This window comes from Budorcas taxicolor, chromosome 1, assembly GCF_023091745.1.
Source record: "Budorcas taxicolor isolate Tak-1 chromosome 1, Takin1.1, whole genome shotgun sequence".
NCBI classification, from domain to species: domain Eukaryota; kingdom Metazoa; phylum Chordata; class Mammalia; order Artiodactyla; family Bovidae; genus Budorcas; species Budorcas taxicolor.
Window position 1 is genome coordinate 122,927,412 of NC_068910.1, and position 23,249 is coordinate 122,950,660.

At 39.7% G+C, this 23,249-nt stretch overlaps 1 protein-coding gene across 1 annotated transcript in view; it reads left to right on the forward strand.

Annotated features, from left to right (window-relative positions):
- SIDT1 (SID1 transmembrane family member 1) overlaps window positions 1-23,249 on the forward strand; it is a 102,505-nt gene that overhangs the window by 37,337 nt on the left and 41,919 nt on the right. The window contains exons 4-9 of the mRNA XM_052661778.1: window positions 3,992-4,037; window positions 11,653-11,754; window positions 12,376-12,459; window positions 14,320-14,407; window positions 15,976-16,047; window positions 16,613-16,706. Coding sequence (XP_052517738.1) covers window positions 3,992-4,037; window positions 11,653-11,754; window positions 12,376-12,459; window positions 14,320-14,407; window positions 15,976-16,047; window positions 16,613-16,706 — 486 coding nt within the window. The remainder of the gene's footprint in view (window positions 1-3,991; window positions 4,038-11,652; window positions 11,755-12,375; window positions 12,460-14,319; window positions 14,408-15,975; window positions 16,048-16,612; window positions 16,707-23,249) is intronic.

The following is a 23,249-nucleotide window of genomic DNA, read 5'->3' on the forward strand; positions in this document are numbered from 1 at the left end:
TAGAAAAAGAGTCAAATAACACACATGGGGAAAGTTTACAAATCCAAAAAATACATGTGGCATGATCAAACAAGGAGGGGACATATGTATACCTACAACTGATTCATGTTGATGTTTGACGAGAAACAACAAAACTCTGCAAAGCAATTATCCTTCAATTAAAAAAACAAATCAAATTTAAATTTTAAATAGACAGTCATGAAAAAATACAGTACTTGAATCCTTCAACCCTCCTGTAGCCTTCTAAGTGGGATCTTGAGTCTGTTTTGAGAGGGAGTTTTCAGTGTGCTAGCGCAGCTACTATGCCGTAAATAGCAATAGATTTTTGAGGAAATGGATGGGTGAAGAGGCTTTTAGACCATTTTGCTATGCGTCATCCTATGTAATTGCCCTTTGATATTTGGGGTAGACTACATAATGATTTACATTGCTTTTCATGTTTTGTTTGTTCGTTTTCTTATTGAATGTTACTTGAGCAAAGACAGTGCTTCACGAGTTACAATTATATAGAATCAGTAAGACAGAGTGAGCAGTAGTTGTGGAGGGGAATCCAAGATGACTCCAACAATGATATCAGGATTCAGGCGAGGCTTATGGACAGATGTGGCAGATAAGGGTCAAGGAAAGGGGAGTACATTCCATTTTGATCATATATGGAGTTTGAGATGCCTTGAGGGACAGTGAAGTGCAGAAGTCCAGCAGAGAAGCACTCTTCAGTGAGTGGAGCTCTGGATGTAGCCCTGGGCTGAATATGGAAACTTGTGATTCTCTGGCATTGTTGCAGCAACTGTGTGTGTGTGTGTGTGTGTGTGTGTGTGCGTGTGCAGACACATACATACATACATACATATGAGATTTTTATGGCAATTATAACATATGGTTATACATATATGAATGAAGATATATATGGTTAAGGAAAATGAGGAGATCAAAAACAGGACTGTGGGTCAGATTCTCATGTAAGGGATGGTCTGAGAAACAGGAACTCTCAGAAGAAGCTGAGTCAGCATGGGCAGATGCATGAGAGAAAACCCAGGAAAGCAGATGTCACAGAGCCCATGAGAGGGAAAATTCTAAGGCAGAAGGTGTGGTAGTCAGTGTCAAATGTCACAAAGAGGGAAGGAGCGTTAGGGATTAAGTCACTGGATTTAGCCAAGAGGAGGTGACTGGCAATCTCAGCGAGATGATAGGGAAAGAACCCTGATGGCAGTGGGGAAGGGAAAGGGTGAATGAGGGATGGGAGCACAGTGCCCTGTGAAGAGGCTGGTCTGTGAAAGAGAGAGAGGATGCAGAATGACATCGAAGGGGGGAAATCCAGGGGAAACAGCACAACTTTGTTGGGGGCATTTGTTTGTTATTTATTTTGAAAATGGTTGAGACTAGAGTATGTTTATAAACCAAGGAGAAGCAAGGCAAATAAAGTTTATAGGACAGTTCGATTTTTGTAGAAGCAAAGTCCCAGAGAAGAGAAGAAAGGACAGAATTTAGCACATGCATGGAGAGTTTATCCTCTGACCAGAGCCATGAGGTGGAGGGCTACAGATGGTGGAGGGCTGTGGGGAGATTTGTGGTAAACCAAGTCAGTGCATGACAGATGGCAGGAAGGAGATAACGGGAAACGATACTCTGAAGTCCACAGTCCAGGTGAATAACCAGTGTAATTTCCTTCGACAAACAAAGGGAGGGTTTTGAATCCCCGCTCTGCTCTGTGCTAGGGGCTTGCTGTCATATAATAAGATGAATATGAATCTCAGAGTCTTCTCTGAACTCACCTCAAAAAATGACTTGGCTTTTGACTTTGTCTTTCCACTGAGCCTTTCTCCCCATCTCCCTCTCCTTGTTCTGTTTCATTACCTCCCGCACTCCGTCTCTCTACCCCTTCTCCATGGACCCCTCTCCCCTCTTCTCCCGTCTCTCGACTCCTCTGTTCTTTTTCTCTTTCACTCTTCCTCAAGCTAGCCACAGTGAGGAAACAAAGTTAGTTTTTAGGGTTTCTTATTTATTAGGTAAACTTTTGTTTCTTGTGTTTAATTTTTTCAAACAAGTAAGTCAAAAATTATACACTTCCTTCTCTAAAACTGAAGGTGTACATGTGTCTCAGTTAGACTCGTCCTGTTGTTTAATGACTCCTGATAAAATAAACCTTCTCCACCTCTGCTGGAGGCCTATGGGGAAGGAAGCAGAACCTTTCATCTGCAACAGACACCATGTTTATTTTGCACACACTGTTGACTCCAGGAGAAAGAGGAGAGTACATGGGATAGTCTTAAGGAAAATACTATGTTTTTGAAGTTTGTATGTGTTGTACTAGTAAAGACAACAGAAAGAACAAGGGGAAAAAAATAGAAAATTCCTATCCATGTCCACACATTCAATGTCTTAACTGGAATACAAATGACAGGGGAGAATTTAAAAACAAATTTCTGGCCAAAGACAACTCTTTGCTTCTGGAAATCTTAACCTGTCTGTTGCCAGCCAAGAAAACCATTGTCCTTTTCGTTCCCCTGACCTGGCAACAGACAGAACTGAGGGCCCGTGTTGCCCTGGTAACTGCAGATGGCATTCCCCATGCTGCAGAGAGCCATGCACAGCGTGTGGTTCCTGACTCTGGCTGAGGAGTCTCAGAGCACACGCAGAGCTGGATTTGACACCAACTTTAGCTTCTTTATGTGACATAAGTTCATGTGTTATTAACCATGCTTCAGCAGAACCAACCCTTGACTCTAATGATGATTGCTATTGAGAGTGGATATATATATAAATTATATCTACTGCTAAATTCTAAGTCTAGTCTGCTAATGGCCTAAATCGTTTGTCATTACCTTTAGAAACAATGCTCGAAATCTGTGACTTCTAAACAACACCTCCAATTACACACTTCATGCGTCAAATGTCCTGACATGCCCTTTCTAAAGGAATCTTTAGTAAAAATGTTAAATGGTTTAATTTTTATAAAAGGAAAAATTAGGAGTGGATAAAACAAGAGTCTTTAGAGAGCATCAGGGGATGAAGCTGTGGAGGGGCCCCAGAAATTCAGGTTTCCAGAAGTGCAGGTCACACTGAAGGGTTGTGTGAAAAAATCTCATGCCATTCTCCTGATGCAGGCATGGAGAGTACAGTGAGTATGTGTGAGTGATCCTCACAATTAAAGATGAGCCAAGAACCAGAAAGAACAAAAGCCCTTGCATGACTACAGAGAAGACCTAATCTGTTTTTGCATTTTCCAGTACTCTATGCTACCAATGTATGTTTCCCATATCCTCCTCACTCTCCTCAGTGCTGGATCACTGCTGTCTTTCACAGAAGATGCAAATATCTAATAAAATAATTTCTAGAAAATTGATAATTGAAAAGAAAATAGCTTCATTATATGCTTTTGGTGGTGTGTGTATTTTAAGAAGGGTCTTAGAAGGCAATGCCTAACCCAAAGAAGACCTGATCTTGGAGGGAAATGTAGACAACTGTGGCGTGCTTGGGGCAGGAAGAGCATGCTTCTATCCCTAGAGACCCTCCCATGGTGATTATCTATTCATTTTTTTTTTAAAGTGATATTTTTGCCATGGATACATCAAAATTATTTTTAAGTTCTATCTGAATTATGCAAAAGAACCCCAAGCCTTCTTTTCCTCTCTCTTTCAGCCCACTTCTGACACCTAAAACTTATAGTTGAGTATAAAATCTTAAGAGAATCTGAAGACAAATGTGTCTATAAAAGTCGAAGTACTTACTTGTATAGGTATAACTTTATGGGTTTATTTAAAGACATAAAAGACATAAAATCGATCCCTTCCCCAACTTGGTCATTCTTGACAGCTGAAACCACCAAGTTCCCATGCAGTGTACTTTGTCACTTTTATGGGCCCAAACAGAACACCTTTCTCAAAGGGTAGGGCATTTCTTGTATCTAGTTTGAGATTTTTTTAAGAAATAACTTTTGCTTGCTAACTTATGTTTTTCTTTCACTTTTCCCCCTTTCCCTTGTATTTCTCAGGACAAATGTTGCCTTTCACTTCACTGCCAGCCCCTCTCAACCTCAGGTAAGTGAAGGCTTCAAAGTTATCATGATTCTCACCCAAAGAAATCATGGTAACAGGTTGAGTTAGCATGTGGTGTTGCCCTTAATCTTTTACAACTTGAGCTATATTTGTATTTTTGGAATGTGGTTCTTATAACTGAGATTTTAGTCACATCATTAACCTTATCACTTGAACTGGTATGAAACGGGAGGCGTGACATGTTTACAGATATTCCTTGTCTTAACCTTCATTCATCAGATTGTGGGCCAACTATGCACACCAGGTACAGTGTTAAGCTGTATTAGGTGCCAGGGATAGAAGGATGAAGAATAAGAGAGGTGCAACTTCTGCCTGCACGGACCTTATAATTAGGATGGGGATGGGGAGACAGAGAGTGGAAGGCCACCACTAAACAGATACAAAAGTAAACAACTGATCTGGAAAATATAACAAAAATGAGACAGATTTTAATATCTACAGTGTTATGGATAAAATTCATTTCTCCCATCACTAAGAAAGAACAGGTATGCTGACAAAAATTATCAGAAGATTTAGATACTTGGGTTATGCTCTTCACTAGGCCATAATTGTAAACCAAATAAACTGATTAAAACTTTGATTCAGGCTGCTTTTCTACTGATACTGCTAGCTACTTTCCTTTTTCCTTTCATAGATTCTAAAAGAGTAAGGTTCATGCAACAACCAAGTTTAAAGCAGATTTATTTAATGTCCTGGTGTTTCTTGTAAATTTTCAGTAGGCTGCAATACAACTTTGGTCAAAAGTGGCCTTGGATATACTAGAACTGGGATTAGCATATTGTATGGATGCTGTTGTAAACCTATTACCATCACTCGTGAGCTAGTGAACCAGTTCTCAGAGCGAAGCCCTGTTTTGTAGAGTTTGCCCATTTCTGCAGTGTAAATACCTCCACCCCAGCCGATTTCAGACTGCCATGATGACATCACGGAACACCGAGTTGGAAATCCATGTGCACAGTCAGCTCCCCAAAGCTGCCAAAGCCAACACCCACACACCTTTAAGAGTCACAGGTCCCATCAGTAAGTCTCCACAGTGCGTGTATGCTGCCACCCGGTGACAGGAGAGCTACAGAACCACAGTCCACTGACCTCAAAGTATTGGTCACGTAATTCATGAAATGTTTGAAAGCACCAAGTGAGAGGCGCAATGGGAGGTATCTAGATAGAAAGGGAAAAACTTGCACCCCAACTGCAGAAGGAGTACAGTCTAATAGTCCAGTCCAGAGTCCTGAATGTCGTGATGGATTTTGTAGACTGAAAACCAGTGGTGATTATATACTGCAGCTTCTTTCCATTAAAAAAAAAATTATTAAACACTAAAGTCCAAACAATTTGTATATAAATTACAAGCTAGAGTAAAATATACCTAGAAAAACTCATGAAACAAAACAAATTCTTTGACACCTGTAAGGTCTTATTTTACTCATAACTGTTCCCATTTTGGCCTATATTTTTTATCTTCTTCAACTGTAGGAAAGAATTTCTGTACCTTTAAATTCATCCAAACTATTGTACAGACTCAGTCAACCTGCATCATCACTGCTTACCTCTGTTCCTATAGATAGAAGCAGGTTACAGAAACTGGTTAGGTAATCAGGATGTAAGAAGGTGATTTTTAGCCTCAATTCCAGGCATTGCTTTAGATCCTTCTCATTTGCTTCTTTCTGGTAAAAGTACAATATCAAGACAATGGGTTTATTTACTTGGGATTTATGGTAATTTAGAGGTAAAGAAAACTGGTGGGACTTCACTGGTGATTCTTCCAATGGTTAAGAATCTGCCTGCCAATGAGGGGACACGGGTTTGATCCCTGGTCAGGGAAGATTCCACATGCCTCAGGGCAACTAACCTCCTGCGCCATAACTACTGAAGCCCTCGTGCCCTAGAGCCCATGCTCCACAACAAGAGAAGTCACCACAATGAGAAGCCCACACACTGCACCTAGAGAGTGCAGTGGCACTCCACTTGCCACAACTAGAGAAGGCCTGCATGTAGCAACAAAGGCCCAGCTCAGCCAAGTAATTAAATTAATAAAATTTAAGGCAATTTACAAAAGCAGAAGATTGGTAATGCTTTGGCTTATAGATAAGACTTCAGTAGAGGTCTACAACTTGCACAATGGCATTCATTTTCATTTCTGCTAATAGTTCAGTTCAGTTCAGTCGCTCAGTTGTGTCCGACTCTCTGCGACCCCATGAATTGCAGCATGCCAGGCCTCCCCGTCCATCACCAACTCCCAGCGTTCACTCAGACTCACGTCCATCGAGTCAGTGATGCCATCCAGCCATCTCATCGTCTGTCATCCCCTTCTCCTCCTGCCCCCAATCCCTCCCAGCATCAGAGTCTTTGCCAATGAGTCAACTCTTCACATGAGGTGGCCAAAGTACTGGAGTTTCAGCTTTAGCATCATTCCTTCCAAAGAAATCCCAGGGCTGATCTCCTTTAGAATGGACTGTTTGGATCTCCTTGCAGTCCAGGGGACTCTCAAGTCTTCTCTAACACCACAATTCAAAAGCATCAGTTCTTCAGCACTCAGCTTTCTTCACAGTCCAACTCTCACATCCATACATGACCACTGGAAAAACCATAGCCTTGACTAGACAGACCTTTGTTGGCAAAGTAATGTCTCTACTTCTGAATATGCTATCTAGGTTGGTCATAGCTTTCCTTCCAAGGAGTAAGTGTCTTTTAATTTCATGGCTGCAATCACCACCTGCAGTGATTTTGGAGCCTCCCCCCCCCCCCCAACAAAAATAAAGTCTGGCACTGTTTCCACTGTTTCTCCATCTATTTCCATGAAGTGATGGGACCAGATGCCATGATCTTCGTTTTCTGAATGTTGAGCTTTAAGCCAACTTTTTCACTCTCCTCTTTCACTTTCATCAAGAGGCTTTTTAGTTCCTCTTCACTTTGTGCCATAAGGGTGGTGTCATCTGCATATCTGAGGTTATTGATATTTCTGCCGGCAATCTTGATTCCAGCTTGTGCTTCCTCCAGCCCAGCGTTTTTCATGATGTACTCTGCATATAAGTTAAAGAAGCAGGGTGACAATATACAGCCTTTACGTACTCCTTTTCCTGTTTGGAACCAGTCTGTTGTTCCATGTCCGGTTCTGACTGTTGCTTCCTGATCTGAATACAGATTTCTCAAGAGGCAGGTAAGGTGGTCTGGTATGCCCATGTCTTTCAGAATTTTCCACAGTTTACTGTGATCTACACAGTCAAAGGCTTTGGCATAGTCAATAAAGCAGAAATAGATGTTTTTCTGGAACTCTTTTACTTTTTCGATGATCCAGCAGATGTTGGCAATTTGATCTCTGGTTCCTCTGCCTTTTCTAAAACCAGCCTGAACATCAAGAAGTTCATGGTTCATTTATTGCTGAAGCCTGGCTTGGAGAATTTTGAACATTACTAGCGTGTGAGATGAGTGCAATTGTGCGGTAGTTTGAGCAGTCTTTGGCATTGCCTTTCTTTGGGACTGGAATGAAAACTGACCATTTCAAGTCCTGAGGCCACTGCTGAGTTTTCCACATTTGCTGGCATATTGAGTACAGCACTCTCACAGCATCATCTTTCAGGATTTGAAATAGCTCAACTGGAATTCCATCACCTCTACTAGCTTTGTTCGTAGTGATGCTTTCTAAGGCCCACTTGACTTCACATTCCAGGATGTCTGGCTCTAGGTGAGTCATCACACCATCGTGATTATCTTGGTGATAGTAGCCATAATAATGCCTTTGAGATAACAAAGTATGGTTTCCCTAAGAACATGTGTTCCCTAAGAACACATGTTCGGAATTCCAGAGTATTCACCTTTGGAAGAGCCCTGTATTCTATGTATTTGAATCAAGCTCCAAAATAAAAGCGCAAAATGAAGTGGGTTCTTGAGAGCATTGCCATCTGTTACAAGGCATGAACAGACTTCCAAACAGTAGCATTAATGATTGATACTCTTTAATCTTAAGATAGTTTTTCCCTACTTGGAAGGTTTTGGATTGTTGAAAAGTTCTATTTTCATTGCTCTGGTTCTCAGGATAAGATTAGTTAAGAGGATGATGGAATGCAAAATGAAGTTTTAATGGGTTTGCCACTCCTTCAAAGTGATAGATTTACTAATGCCTGGAGATGGGGGCTTTTTTGTTTGTTTTCCTCAAAGTCTTTTTTTTTTAATTTATTTATTTTAATTGGAAGCTACTGACTTTACAATATTGTAGTGGTTTTTGCCATACATCAACATGAATCTGCCATGGCTGTACGCGTGTTCCCCATACTGAACTCCCCTCCCACCTCCCTCCCCATCCCATCCCTCTGGGTCATCCCAGTGCACCAGCCCTGAGCACCCTGTCTCATGCATCGAACCTGGACTGGGGATCTATTTCACATATGATCATATACATGTTTCAATGCTATTCTCTCAGATCATCCCACCCTCACCTTCTCCTACAGAGTCCAAAAGTCTATTCTATACATCTGTGTCTCTTTTGCTGTCTCGCATATAGGGTTATCGTTATCATCTTTCTAAATTCCATATATATGAGTTAGTATACTGTACTGGTGTTTTTCTTTAACTTACTTCACCCTGTATAATAGGCTCCAGTTTCATCCACCTCATTAGAATTGATTCAAATGTATTATTTTTAATGGCTGAGTAATATTCCATTGTGTATATGTACCAGAGCTTTCTTATCCATCCGTCTGCTGATGTACATCTAGGTTGCTTCCATGTCCTGACTATTATAAACAGTGCTGCGATGAACATTGGGGTACATGTGTCTCTTTCAATTCTGGTTGCCTCGGTGTGTATGCCCAGCAGTGGGATTGCTGAGTCGTATGGCAGTTCTATTTCCAGTTTTTTAAGGAATCTCCACACTGTTCTCCATAGTGGCTGTACTAGTTTGCATTCCCACCAACAGTGTAAGAGGGTTCCCTTTTCTCCACATCCTCTCCAGCATTTCTTGCTTGTAGACTTTTGGATAGCAGCCATTCTGACCGGTGTGAGATGGTACCTCATTGTGGTTTTGATTTGCATTTCTGATAATGAGTGATGTTGAGCATCTTTTCATGTGTTTGTTAGCCATCTGTATGTCTTCTTTGGAGAAATGTCTGTTTAGTTCTTTGGCCCATTTTTTGATTGGGTCGTTTATTTTTCTGGAATTGAGCTGCAGGAGTTGCTTGTATATTTTTGAGATTAATTCTTTGTCAGTTGCTTCGTTTGCTATTATTTTCTCCCATTCTGAAGGCTGTCTTTTCACCTTGCTTATAGTTTCCTTCGTTGTGCAAAAGCTTTTAAGTTTAATTAGGTCCCATTTGTTTATTTTTGCTTTTATTTCCAATATTCTGGGAGGTGGGTCATAGAGGATCCTGCTGCGATTTATGTCAGAGAGTGTTTTGCCTATGTTTTCCTCTAGGAGTTTTATAATTTCTGGTCTTACATATAGATCTTTAATCCATTTTGAGTTTATTTTTGTGTATGGTGTTCTAGTTTCATTCTTTTACAAATGGTTGACCAGTTTCCCCAGCACCACTTGTTAAAAAGATTGTCTTTTCTCCATTGTATATTCTTGCCTCCTTTGTCAAAGATAAGGTGTCCATAGGTGTGTGGATTTATCTCTGAGCTTTCTATTTTGTTCCATTGATCTATATTTCTGTCTTTGTGCCAGTACCATACTGTCTTGACTGTGGCTTCGTAGTAGAGCCTGAAGTCAGGCAGGGTGATTCCTCCAGTTCCATTCTTCTTTCTCAAGATGTGTTGGTTATTCGAGGTTTTTTGTATTTCCATACACTTTGTGAAATTATTTTTTCTAGTTCTGTGAAAAATACCGTTGGTAGCTTGATAGGGATTGCATTGAATCTATAGATTGCTTTGGGTAGTGTACTCATTTTCCCTATATTGATTCTTCTGATCCATGAACATGGTATATTCCTCCATCTATTTGTGTCCTCTGATTTCTTTCATCAGTGTTTTATAGTTTTCTATATGTAGGTCTTTTGTTTCTTTAGGTAGATATATTCCTAAGTATCTTATTCTTTACGTTGCAATGGTAATGGAATTGTTGTTTCCTTAATTTCTCTTTCTGTTTCCTCATTGTTAGTGTATAGGAATGCAAGGGATTTCTGTATGTTAATTTTATATCCTGCAACTTTACTATATGCATTGATTAGCTCTAGTAATTTTCTGGTGGAGTCTTTAAGGTTTTCTATGTAGAGGATCATGTCATCTGCAAACAGTGAGAGTTTTACTTCTTCTTTTCCAATCTGGATTCCTTTCTTTTTCTGCTCTGATTGCTGTGGCCAAAACTTCCAGTAGTGGTGAGAGTGGGCACCCTTGTCTTGTTCCTGACTTTAGGGGAAATGCTTTCAGTTTTTCACCATTGAGGATAATGTTTGCTGTGGGTTTGTCATATATAGCTTTTATTATATTGAGGTATGTTCCTTCTATTCCCGCTTTCTGGAGGGTTTCTATCATAAATGGATTTTGAATTTTGTCAAAGGCTTTCTCTGCATCTATTGAGATAATCATATGTCTTTTATCTTTCAATTTGTTACTGTGGTGTGTTACATTGATTGATTTGCAGATATTGAAGAGACCTTGCATCCCTGGGATAAAGCCCACTTGGTAATGATCTTTTTAATATGTTATTGGATTCTGTTTGCTAGAAGTTTGTTAAGGATTTTTGCATCTATTTTAATCAGTGATATTGGCCTGTAGTTTTCTTTTTTTGTGGCATCTTGTCTGGTTTTCCTCAAAGTCTTACTCATGTATTTCATGTCAAGCTTCTCAACCAGTTACTATATTTATAATTACTGGGAAGAAGTCCCCTTTCTTTGTTATTAGCAACGTGTTTAAAACTTAGAGTTAATAAATTTTTCTGGTGAATTGATAATCTAAGTAGGTAAATAGTATAACCTCTATTATAAATGCTTCCTTATTCTGATGTTTGAGAAATACTTTTAAAGATATCTTAGCCTGCCCAAAATTGTGAACATATTTCAGGAGCCTAAATGTAGGGCTTGGTCTTTGAATCTAAATATCATCTCACTGAGTTCCAGCCAAGAAATAGATTCTTTGGCAAAAAAAAAAAAAAAAACAAAACACAAAAAGTCTAGGGGAAAGGTGGGTGTAGTGCTAATTCTTGCCTATGGGAAGGTGGTTAAGATTCTTGAAGAACAAGCTTGTCTGCCTTTCAAGGAAGAGCTTCATATTTCAAAATGAACACACAGAGGTAAACTTCGTTTCCTGTTACATTTCACATATCTCTGATTCAAAGGGTGGGGGTATCTTCTTAAGTTGCAATTGGAATGAAGTGTAGCAAAGTTTAGTTGAGAAATAAATATCATAAAAAATGATACAGCAATGTTGTATGAAATGGCTCCTTTGTCTTGCTCATGGCTGTATTCCTAGTATCTGAGCCCTGCACAGAGCATCTGCTCAATATGCAAGAGATGAATGGCTAGCTGAATTACTGGAGGCTTCCTGAGATTTACATCTGAACTTTATGCCTCATATTAGAGGAAACCACCTTATTCATGAGAAAATAGTTTGCGACTGTAAACATTCCTTAGCATTAACAAATCCTTTTTTTTTTTTTTATTCTCAGTATTTCCTATACAAATTTCCTGAAGACGTAGACTCAGTTATCATTAAAGTCGTGTCTACATTGGCTTATCCATGTTCTGTTGTCTCAGTCCAAAATATCATGGTGAGTTTCATAACTTGTCAACCTTCCAATATGGAGTTTTATATTGTCTTAGGATAAATGAGAGAGAGCATGAGCACCATTTCATCCTTTTACTTTGTCCTGCTGACAAGACTGCTAAATAGTAAAAGCTGTATCTTGTGCATGCAAGTGCACAGTATGTGTTTATAGACATTGATCTGGGGAGATAGAGAGAAGTTGACTCTTCACCAAGATAAACAAAGAAAGGAAGGGAGGGAAGGAGGATCGTGACAGAGAATAAGGAAGACCAAGTTGTGAACTGCACAAGGAAAACAGAAACCTACTGCTTGTTCTAAGCTTTGAATTTTTTGTTGTGTCATTAGGCCCTTTCTGTCTCATAAAGTATTAATAAAATATGGGAAAGGTGTGATATACTTTAAGACAGATCTTTTATGTTCTCTTTAATATTAATATTAAGTGACCTTGACTTCAGAGGACAAGGCACCAAATTTTAGGAAAACTATTTCATGACTGTTCTGGGAGGAAACTCTTCATGGTTTCTGGCTCAGTAAGGACCCCCTCCTCTGTGATCCAGGTGGTATATGTGGTATGTATATATGATAACAGTGATATTTTCCTTTTTATCCCCCATGCACATGACAGTGCCCAGTATACGATCTTGACCACAATGTGGAATTTAATGGTGTCTACCAGTCCATGACTAAGAAAGCTGCCATCACACTACAGGTGAGACATCACTTCTGTGGGCATCATCATCAATGACAATGCACAGTTTATAATCAGGTTACCTACTGAACCAGTTTGGTCACCCACTGAATTTAGAGAAACCTAAAGGACTACCGCTCACTGTGTACACTGAATCTCTTTCCTTTCTGATTGATTTCAAAACAAAGATTGCTATACCTGGTGGATAATGCTACTCTACCAGGTGCCCTGTTCCCCTTGGGGAATCTTGGGAACCTGTGATGCAGCAGGAGAGGTGTCTGACAGATTGCTTACAGAGATAAGGGTGAAAGATTCCAGTCTACTTAATGAAGGGGGTGCCAATTTAGCATAAAGTTTATCTGATCAATTTAAAACAACTAAATATATTCTACTAAAACATTATTGTAAATCAGCTATGTTTGCATGCATGCTGAGTTGCTTACTCTTTGCGACCCTATGGACTGCAGCCCACCAGGCTCCTCTGTCCATGGAATTGTCCAGGCAAGAATACTAGAGTGGGTTGCCATATCCTCCTCCAGGGGATCTTTCCAATCCAGGGATCAAACCTGAATCTCCTGCATCTCCTGCATTGGCAGGCAGATTCTTTACCACTGAGACACCTGAAAATAGTAAGATTTCAATTTAAAAGACACATATTTTGATAATTTGTACTAGTGACAGTAACCAAAAGAGGACTTAACTCTGGACAGAATGGGTAAGTTCAAAGGAATATGAACCACATTTGTGTAGAAGTTTGCCCTTTTGGTATTATAATTAAATTTTTGTTTCAGTGATAATTTTATAGCAAAAATATATACACATCATGTCAGCATATTTTCAAAGAGATTCTCTTCCTGCCTTTAGAGTGGTATTTACTTGAGGTACCTGCAATTTGATATGTTCTCTAGGTAAGGAGATACTGTTTATTGAATAGCAGGTCATGAGTGAGGAGGGGTTAATTATAATTTAAGTATCAGAACTAAAACCTTCTATTAGTCAGGCTTTAATTTTTAATGTCTCATATTTGATACCTCAAATATCTGCTCTTGTTTTAGTATTTTTTTCCTTAGCACCTCAGCATTATATAGTCTCAAATTTAAAAGGACAAAAAATAAGCATAATAGGAAACTCAGATTTTTACACCATCTGGACAGTAAATTAATGAAGAACAAAGTGTATCAGTACTTTCTCACTCTGAATGTATTTGGCAACAAATTAGTACGTCTCTCTGGACTCCTGATTCAGTCTTGGGCCATTTTCTGGATAGGTTAAACATCAGAAATTTGGGATAATATAAAGTCAAGATTGTATAAATATACTAGATCTTAAAGATTATCTTGTCAACCGTGCTTCATTCATGGATAACAAACTGGAACACAGAGAAGCTCACTCAGAGAAAGTCAAAGTCAGGACTATAACTCAAGTCTCCTAACTTGAGTATTTGCTTCCCTGACCTAAATTATTTATTTGTCTGCTGACTGAATGACTTTTCAGAAAGTCATTTATCATTGAATTTTAAGATAAAAACACTACAAAAAGCTATAACACTATAAAAAGCTAAAACAGCTCTAAAAATAAAGTTTATTAAAGAATTTAATATGTAAGTATTAGTTATTAAACATAGGCTGTTGACATATATTTTATACAATTCTAAGCACTCAAGTGGGCACAAGACAGACTGAAATCAGAATAGTGTATCTACATAATTTCTTGGATATAACAATTATTTTATTATGGATAACCTGGAGTAGATCATGGGAATGTGTGAATCCTTCCTAAGGAGTTAGGAAGAGGGGTGAACTTTACTTTTTTTCTCTTTCCTTCTTTTTGCCCCCACCACTATGAATTTTCTCCCTACTTCTATCTTTATGTCTTACGCAGAAGAAGGATTTTCCAGGTGAGCAGTTCTTTGTGGTGTTTGTGATAAAGCCTGAAGATTATGCCTGTGGAGGATCTTTCTTCATCCAGGGTAAGCAACAGTGAGGAATATTTGGCTATGTAGAAAAACATAATGGGATGGAATGGAAAGTAACCAAAAAGTTCATTTTGGCCCCTTCTGATCCCTTTCAACCATCTCTAGTAAGTCAGGGTTATCAGCAACGGCTTGATAAGGCAGTCTGAGATGTACTTGAGAAAAAAATAAAGGGAAGTAAATAATAGATCTCAAGACATTATTGATACTTCAAAATACCATTTACCACCTTGAATCTTTTCAAAGTCTTGTACTTCCTCAGACTATATGAGGTAAGTTGGCTGTTTACTCAACAAATATTTACTACTATGAAGTAATGGGGCTTCCTTGTGGCTCAGATGGTAAAGAATTCCCCTGCAATGCAGGAGACCCAGGTTCAATCCCTGAGTCAGGAAGATTCCCTGGAGAAGGGAATGACTACCCACTCCAATATTCTTGTCTGGAGAATTCCACAGATAGAGGAGCTTAGTAGGCTATAGCCCATGGGGTTGCAGAGAGTCAGACATGACTGAGTGACTAACACACACACGTGTGCACGTGCGCACACACACACATGAATCAATGACTTTAATACAGCAAATCGAGGTCCATTTTCTAAGATCATTTTGGTAGCTAGCAGTAATGGAGCCACCTATATTTATCAGTAGTCATCATTTCCCCAGGAAAAGTCAGAATTCTCAATCCCCACTGCCAAAATTGTACCTTTCAAGATAGTAAGTAAGCAAAGTAGGGCAACTTATCCCAACTGACAACCTACCCAATGTGTAAGCTCTTAGGCACAATACAGTGGCTGTGGGCAACTACCCACTAATTACCATGGCAATGGAAAAGGCTGTTGATTGAAAACATGGACCCCTCAACAGCTGATGGGCCATATGTGACCAACGTGGAGAGTGTTTACTGTTGAGTGTAACACTGTTCTCTTGGTATTCAGGTGAATCTTCTTCTCATGTATTCTTTTTTTAAGCCCTGTTTTAATTTTTATTGGAATATATTTGCTTTACAATGTTGTGGGTTAGTTTCTGCTGAACAACAATGTGAATCAGCTGAATGTATACATATATCCCCTCCCGGTTGTGCCTCCTCATATATTTTTTAATATCTTAGTTACATAGCTCTAGAGTTTTGCCAACATCCAATGTTTTTGTAAACTACAAATCCTTTAATGGCTATATAAGAAAAACAAATTCTCACTGGCTAGAAAAATGCAAACCAAAAGATGAAGGAGCTCTCTATTTTTGCAGCTGTTTTCTTCAGATTTCCATGGTATATTGAGTTATATGTGATATGAGCAGAAAGGTCAAGGCTTCTTCATTTAAGAAATGCTACATTCTAAATTAAGTCACTTAGTGCTACCAAAATGCACCCAAACTAAGGTCAAATGGAAAGTTTTAACCAAAGAGTATTAGATGGTTTGAAGGTTTGGTGGTTTGGTTTTCATATAGCTCTTGCTAAAAGAAAATTTAGCAACCAGAATTCATCCTGGATAGTTTTTAAACAACTGTTCAGATGAGAGGCCAGGAACATAGTATCTGACCCATTGTGCTTTGTTCTTTTTTTATCAGAAAAGGAAAACCAGACTTGGAATCTACAACGTGCAAAGAATCTTCAAGTGACCATTGTTCCTTCCATTAAAGGTCAGTTTTGGTTGTTACTGTTGAGTCACTAAGTTGTGTCCAACTCTTTGTGACCCCATGGACAGAAGCACACCAGGCTTCCCTGTCCTTCACCATCTCCTAGAGTTTGCTCAGATTCATGTCCATTCTAACCACCATGCTCTGCTGCCCTCTTCTCCTTGTACCAGCATTTAGTGGAGAGATTCCTGTCAGGAAGGAGATCAGGTCATTCAGTGCTAATGTCATCCTTCCAGAGAAACATCACAAGAAAACTAACATTTACCTTAGAGATAGAAGAGAGAATCAAAGCATTTTGTTAAATTCCTTACAGAAAGAAGGGGAAGTCAGTTATGATTTCGTGTATAGGAAGTCCCTCCCAGCTTCCCTGAGGAAGTCATCACTGTGAAAGGCAGACATTTATGGACAATGACTAGGTGACCTCCAATAGCTTCCCTGCTTTGAATGGGATTATCTTAGGATTTAAGAATGGGTATGATGCAGATGGGCCTGTTAAGCTGTCCTGTCCCAAACACGGTTCTCTTTTCTCCTGAGGACATCCTGACCAGAGCTATTTCTCTTCCCTCAGGATCCGTTTATGTGAAATCCATTCTTCTCAGTTTCCTCATCTTCTTCTCCTTCTACTTGGGATGCCTGTTTGTTGCATTCATTCATTATATCAGGTATGTCAAGAGCTTCAAGAAATGTCAAGCCCCTTCACCTGTCTCTGCTTAGCAGTTAGCACATTAGACTTCAGAGTCATACTGACTGGATTCAGTTCTACCTTAGCCACTGTGTGATCTTGGGCAAGTTACTTAATCTTTCTGTACTTCACTTTCCTCATCTGTAAAATGAGATAATAATTTACCTCACAGATCAGTATAAGTGCAGTGTTTATATCAATGTCCTACACAGAGTAAGTGTTGGTAGTGATACCTATTTTCATAGTTAGTGAAACTTCAACAGAAAGGCAGCTTGGGTATTTTTTAGAGCAGAAAATGCTCAGTGTAGATCTTATGGAATGTAGGAAATCAGTTTTACCTAACATGGAGATTTAGAAACAGCTTTGAACATTCCATCAAAAAGTAGAATTAATGCCTAAAATAAATCCTGTGGTATAATAAGTGCCAGGAGTAATAAATATGTTGTGACAATATATTCTAGGTGCTTTTTAACTGTTACAGCATCAATTTTACAGTCAAAATATTCCCTGAGAGGAGAAAAGGAGATAATCATGACCAAGGAAATTTCCCTTCCCAAGAGTGGAGCCCCCAGTGAAAAAGAGTTGCAGTCTTTCCTTGTATCTCTGAACAAGCCTGAACTTAAGAATTCCATAGTTTGTCCTGGTCTCTGTGAAATAACTACAAAGGAATGGCAGGAGGTACAATAAACAAATGTTCTCTCTCCTCTTGAGCATCTAAAGTAAACAAAGCCAATGTAGAGTTTTCAGATTATTGGCAAAGATTAGCCTCATCTGTAGAAAAACCTCACAGCTACCACAGCAATACAACTTCTCAGTGATACAGGCCCACCTCTGAAATGAATCCCTCTTTGACCTTTATGAAGCTTTGCAACTGAAACTGACTTCAAAAACCATTGACCATATCTGGAACAATTTGAGCACCAAAATAATTAAGGAGAATAGTGAATTATAAACCACTGAGAAAACAAGAAATTCATGAATCCTTACAATAAGGGAGAGAGGAAGGAAAAAAAGGGAGAGAGGGGAGGAGGGAGGGAAGGAGGAAGGTAGGAGGAAAGGAAAGACCTAAATACTTGCATATATACATTCAATGAATTCAACAAAATTACTAAAACATTTCTACATTAGGGAAAGGAGCCATTAGCGAATATTGACATAGGAGGGAGGACCCTTGCCTACAGCAGAACACCAAACACTGACTGGTAAATAAGGAGAGAGTCCCAGAATTGGAAAATCAGTATTTTGCATAGATCAGGTTAAGAATCATCAATGAATACTAAAGCTAGGAGGAAAATCTGATGAGGATCAGGATATCTGCATGGCCTCAAAGTGATTCCCCACAAAAAGCTTGGAAGTTATAGGGGAAAAATACTAACTATACAGAGGAGAAATTGGATGATTGACAGGGTGATGAATATTAATATGACCAAAGGAAGATGGACACTTCCAGGTGTGATACTCTGAAAAGGACACAGCTTCACTTGTGTAGTATTCCAGCCAGAAAAGCCCATTTTTACTATAATCATCAGGGAAAAACTAGACCAACTCAAAATGTTGAACATTGTATTAAAACATGTCACAAAAGACAAAAATTAGCTACGGAAATGTTCCAGATTGACTGAGACTGAAGACACATGATGACTAAACACAATATCTGATCTCAGACTGGATCTTTTATAGAAGAAAAATATGCTGTAAAGGACATTATTGGATCAATTGGCACAACTGTAATACAGGCAAGATAAGAATATCATATCAATGTTAAGTGTATTGAATTTGACAACTACACTGTGATTATATAAGAGACTATTTTATTCTTTGGAAGTATTTCAGTTCAGCTCAGTTCAGTCTATCAGTCGTGTCTAACTGTTTGCGACCCCATGAATCCCAGCACGCCAGGCCTCTGTGTTCATCACCATCTCCCGGAGTTCACTCAGACTCACGTCCATCAAGTCTGTGATGCCATCCAGCCATCTCATCCTCGGTCATCCCCTTCTCCTCCTGCCCCCAATCCCTCCCAGCATCAGAGTCTTTTCCAATGAGTCAACTCTTCGCATGAGGTGGCCAAAGTACTGGAACTTCAGCTTTAGCATCATTCCTTCCAAAGACATCCCAGGGCTGATCTCCTTCAGAATGGACTGGTTGGATCTCCTTGCAGTCCAAGGGACTCTCAAGAGTCTTCTCCAACACCACAGCTCAAAAGCATCAATTCTTCGGACCTCAGCCTTCTTCACAGTCCAACTCTCACATCCATACATGACTACTGGAAAAACCATAGCCTTGACTAGACGGACCTTAGACGGCAAAGTAATGTCTCTGCGTTTGAATATACTATCTAGGTTGGTCATAACTTTTCTTCCAAGGAGTAAGTGTCTTTTAATTTCATGGCTGCAATCACCATCTGCAGTGATTTTGGAGCCCAGAAAAATAAAGTCTGACACTGTTTTCCCTGTTTCCCCATCTATTTCCCGTGAAGTCATGGGACCAGATGCCATGATCTTCGTTTTCTGAATGTTGAGCTTTAAGCCAACTTTTTCGCTCTCCTCTTTCACTTTCATCAAGAGGCTTTTTAGCTCCTCTTCACTTTCTGCCATAAGCGTGGTGTCATCTGCATATCTGAGGTTATTGATATTTCTCCCGGCAATCTTAATTCCAGCTTATGTTTTTTCCAGTCCAGCGTTTCTCATGATGTACTCTGCATATAAGTTAAATAAGCAGGGTGACAATATACAGCCTTGACGTACTCCTTTTCCTATTTGGAACCAGTCTGTTGTTCCATGTCCAGTTCTAACTGTTGCTTCCTGACCTGCATACAGATTTCTCAAGAGGCAGGTTAGGTGGTCTGGTATTCCCATCTCTTTCAGAATTTTCCACAGTTTATTGTGATCCACAGAGTCAAAGGCTTTGACATAGTCAATAAAGCAGAAATAAATGTTTTTCTGGAACTTTCTTGCTTTTTCCATGATCCAGCGGATGTTGGCAATTTGATCTCTGGTTCCTCTGCCTTTTCTAAAACCAGCTTGAACATCAGGGAGTTCACAGTTCACGTATTGCTGAAGCCTGGCTTGGAGAATTTTGAGCATTACTTTACTAGCATGTGAGATGAGTGCAATTGTGTGGTAGTTTGAGCATTCTTTTGCATTTCCTTTCTTTGGAATTGGAATGAAAACTGACCTTTTCCAGTCCTGTGGCCACTGCTGAGTTTTCCAAATTTGCTGGCATATTGAGTGCAGCTCTTTCACAGCATCATCTTTCAGGATTTGAAACAGCTCAACTGGAATTCCATCACCTCCACTAGCTTTGTTCATAGTGATCCTTTCTAAGGCCCACTTGACTTCACTTTCCAAGATGTCTGGCTCTAGATTAGTGATCACATCATCGTGATTATCTTGGTCACAAAGATCTTTTTTGTACAGTTCTTCCGTGTATTCTTGGAAGTATTTAGGCATAAAAATTAATGACATATGCAATTTACTTTCAAATAGTTCACCCCAAATTTATATATACTTATATGTGAAAACTGGAGAAGGAAATGGCAACCCATCCAGTATTTTGGCCTGGAAAATCCCATGGACAGAGGAGCCTGGTGGGCTACAGTCCATTGGGTTGCAAAGAGTTGGACATGACTGAGCGACTAACACACATATATGAAAACACACACATGCACTCAAAGACAAAGAATGGTATAGCAAAGGGGGTAATATGCTAACAATAAGTGAATCTAGGTAACAATACGTTGCTTCTCCAAAAATTTGAAATTATTTTCAAATAAAAAATGTTAAAAACAAAAACACCAGTCTACAGGCAAATATACCCGGAAAGTATATATACACTAACTGGTTATCAGCTCAATTAATTGATTAGATTATAACAACTAACACAGAACAAATACTTGCTCTATGCCAGGCACTGCACTAGACCTTCTAAGTAGATTATTTCATCTAAATCTCGACAACAGTAAGTACTAGTATTATTATTATGATTTGACAGTTAAGAAAACTGAGGTATTAAGAGGTTAAGTAATTTGACCAAGAATTCACAGCCACTAAATGAAGGAGATGGGATTTGAACCCAGGCAGTCTGGCTGGATCATCAAAAAAGCAAGAGAATTCCAGAAAAACATCTATTTCTGCTTTACTGACTCACCTTTGACTGTGTGGATCACAACTGTGATCTGTGTGGACTGTGTGGAAAATCCTGAAAGAGATTGGAATACCAGACTACCTGACCTGCCTCTTGAAAAACCTGTATGCAGGTCAGGAAGCAACAGTTAGAACTGGACGTGGTACAACAGACTGGTTGCAAATAGGAAAAGGAGTACATCAAGGCTGTATATTGTCACCCTGCTTATTTAACTTATATGCAAAGTACATCATGAGAAATGCTGGGCTGGATGAAGCACAAGCTGGAATCAAGATTGCTGGGAGAAATATCAATAACCTCAGATACACAGATGATACCACCCTTATGGCAGAAAGTGAAGAAGAACTAAAGAGCCTCTTGATGAAAGCGAAAGAGGAGAGTGAAAAAGTTGGCTTAAAGCTCAACATTCAGAAAACCAAGATCATGGCCTCCAGTCCATTACTTCATGGCAAATAGATGGGAAAACAATGGAAACAGTGTCAGACTTTATTTTTCTGGGCTCCAAAATCACTGCAGATGGTGACTGCAGCCATGAAATTAAAAGACACTTGCTCCTTGGAAGAAAAGTTATGACCAACCTAGACAGCATATTCAAACGCAGAGACATTACTTTGCCGACTAAAGTCCGTCTAGTCAAGGCTATGGTTTTTCCAGTAGTCATGTATGGATGTGAGAGTTGGACTGTGAAGGAAGTTGAACGCCGAAGAATTGATGCTTTTGAGCTGTGGTGTTGGAGAAGACTCTTGAGAGTCCCTTGGACTGCAAGGAGATCCAACCAGTCCATCCTAAAGGAGATCAGTCCTGGGTGTTCATTGGAAGGACTGATGTTGAAGCTGAAACTCCAATACTTTGGCCGCCTGATGCGAAGAGCTGACTCATTTGAAAAGACCCTGATGCTGGGAAAGATTGAAGTCAGGAGGAGAAGGGGACGACAGAGGATGAGATGGTTGGACGGCATCACTGACTCAATGGACCTGGCTTTGGATAGACTCCAGGAGTTGGTGATAGACAGGGAGGCCTGGTGAGCTGGGGTTCATGGGGTTACAAAGAGTCGGACACGACTGAGCAACTGAACTGAACTGAGCTGAGTCTGGCTCCAGAGTCTTAGCTCCTAAAGCAAGCAGGTCAAGAAGGGACCGGAGTAGGCAGGGCATGTGAGGAAGAACAGTCCTAATTAAGGAGACTAGATCCAAAGCCTGGCACCCCAGCATGGATTCCATTTAAAAAGGGTCCAAAAATCTGCCAACTTTGATTCAGATGAGTTCTAGTGTCATGGAAAAAGAAGTTCATCTTTTCTGCCTCTCTTAGGAAAACTGTCTCTACCACTGATGTTTTAGATTTTAGAAAATAGGATTTTACCTCTTAGTTACCTAGCAGACATAATCAACAATACGACAGACAGAAAAATTAAGTTAATAACTGGATATCAATCTCTCTAAAGCTGTTATGCAGCCTGCTGAAGTGAACACAGTTTTTAAAAGTTGTGGCCTAAGGCTCTATTGAAACCTTTGGCCACTCCAGACTACTGTGCTACAGTCAGCTGCACAAACATAGAATCTTTTCCAAATACAGGCAAACTGAAAATAGAGATCTGGAGACATGAGAACTCTTGGCATCTAACTAGGCAAACAGAATGAGAGAAAATGCTAACTGAACTCTTCCCTCATTGAACTGAGCAGAAATCACAAAGTTTTCTACAAAAGTAAGTGAAGCCAGTCCTGGAGCAGAATACCATTTGCTTGTTGAGCCTCCTGTTCCTTATTATGAATACCTGCAGTGTTTGCCGCACATGCTATGAGATGAGGGTGAAAACATTGATTAGAGACATGGCTCCTGTCCTCAGGGAGCTCAGAATCCAAAGTGGTTTTATGCTTTTTTCTGGTGTTTCTTTTTCTTTTTTAATGTTTTTTTTTCTTTTGGCTCAACTCCATTCCCCTCCCACCTCCGAGCTACAGTTCATTTAACAAGTATTTATGGAGCCCCTGCAATGATACTCTGAGTCAAGCACTGACTGCATCCATGTCTCTCATTCCATCCTCTCAGTCACCCTGCCAGACATTGAATTCAAAGTGCATAATACTGATTACTTGTCCTGTTGATTCCTGTATTAATTACCTGTTACCACAATAACACTGCATAAAAATCAACCATAAAAACTCAATGGCATACAGCAATACGTATTTATATTTGCTCATAAATCTATGGGTCAGCTGGATGATTCTGCTAATTTGGACTCTGGACTAGGCTCTGGGGCTTCCCAGGTGGCACTAGTGGTAAAGAACCTGCCTGCAGTGCAGGAGAAACAAGAGATGTGGATTCGATCCCTGGGTCGGAAACATCCCCGGGAGGAGGGCGTGGCAACCGACTCCAGTGTTCTTGC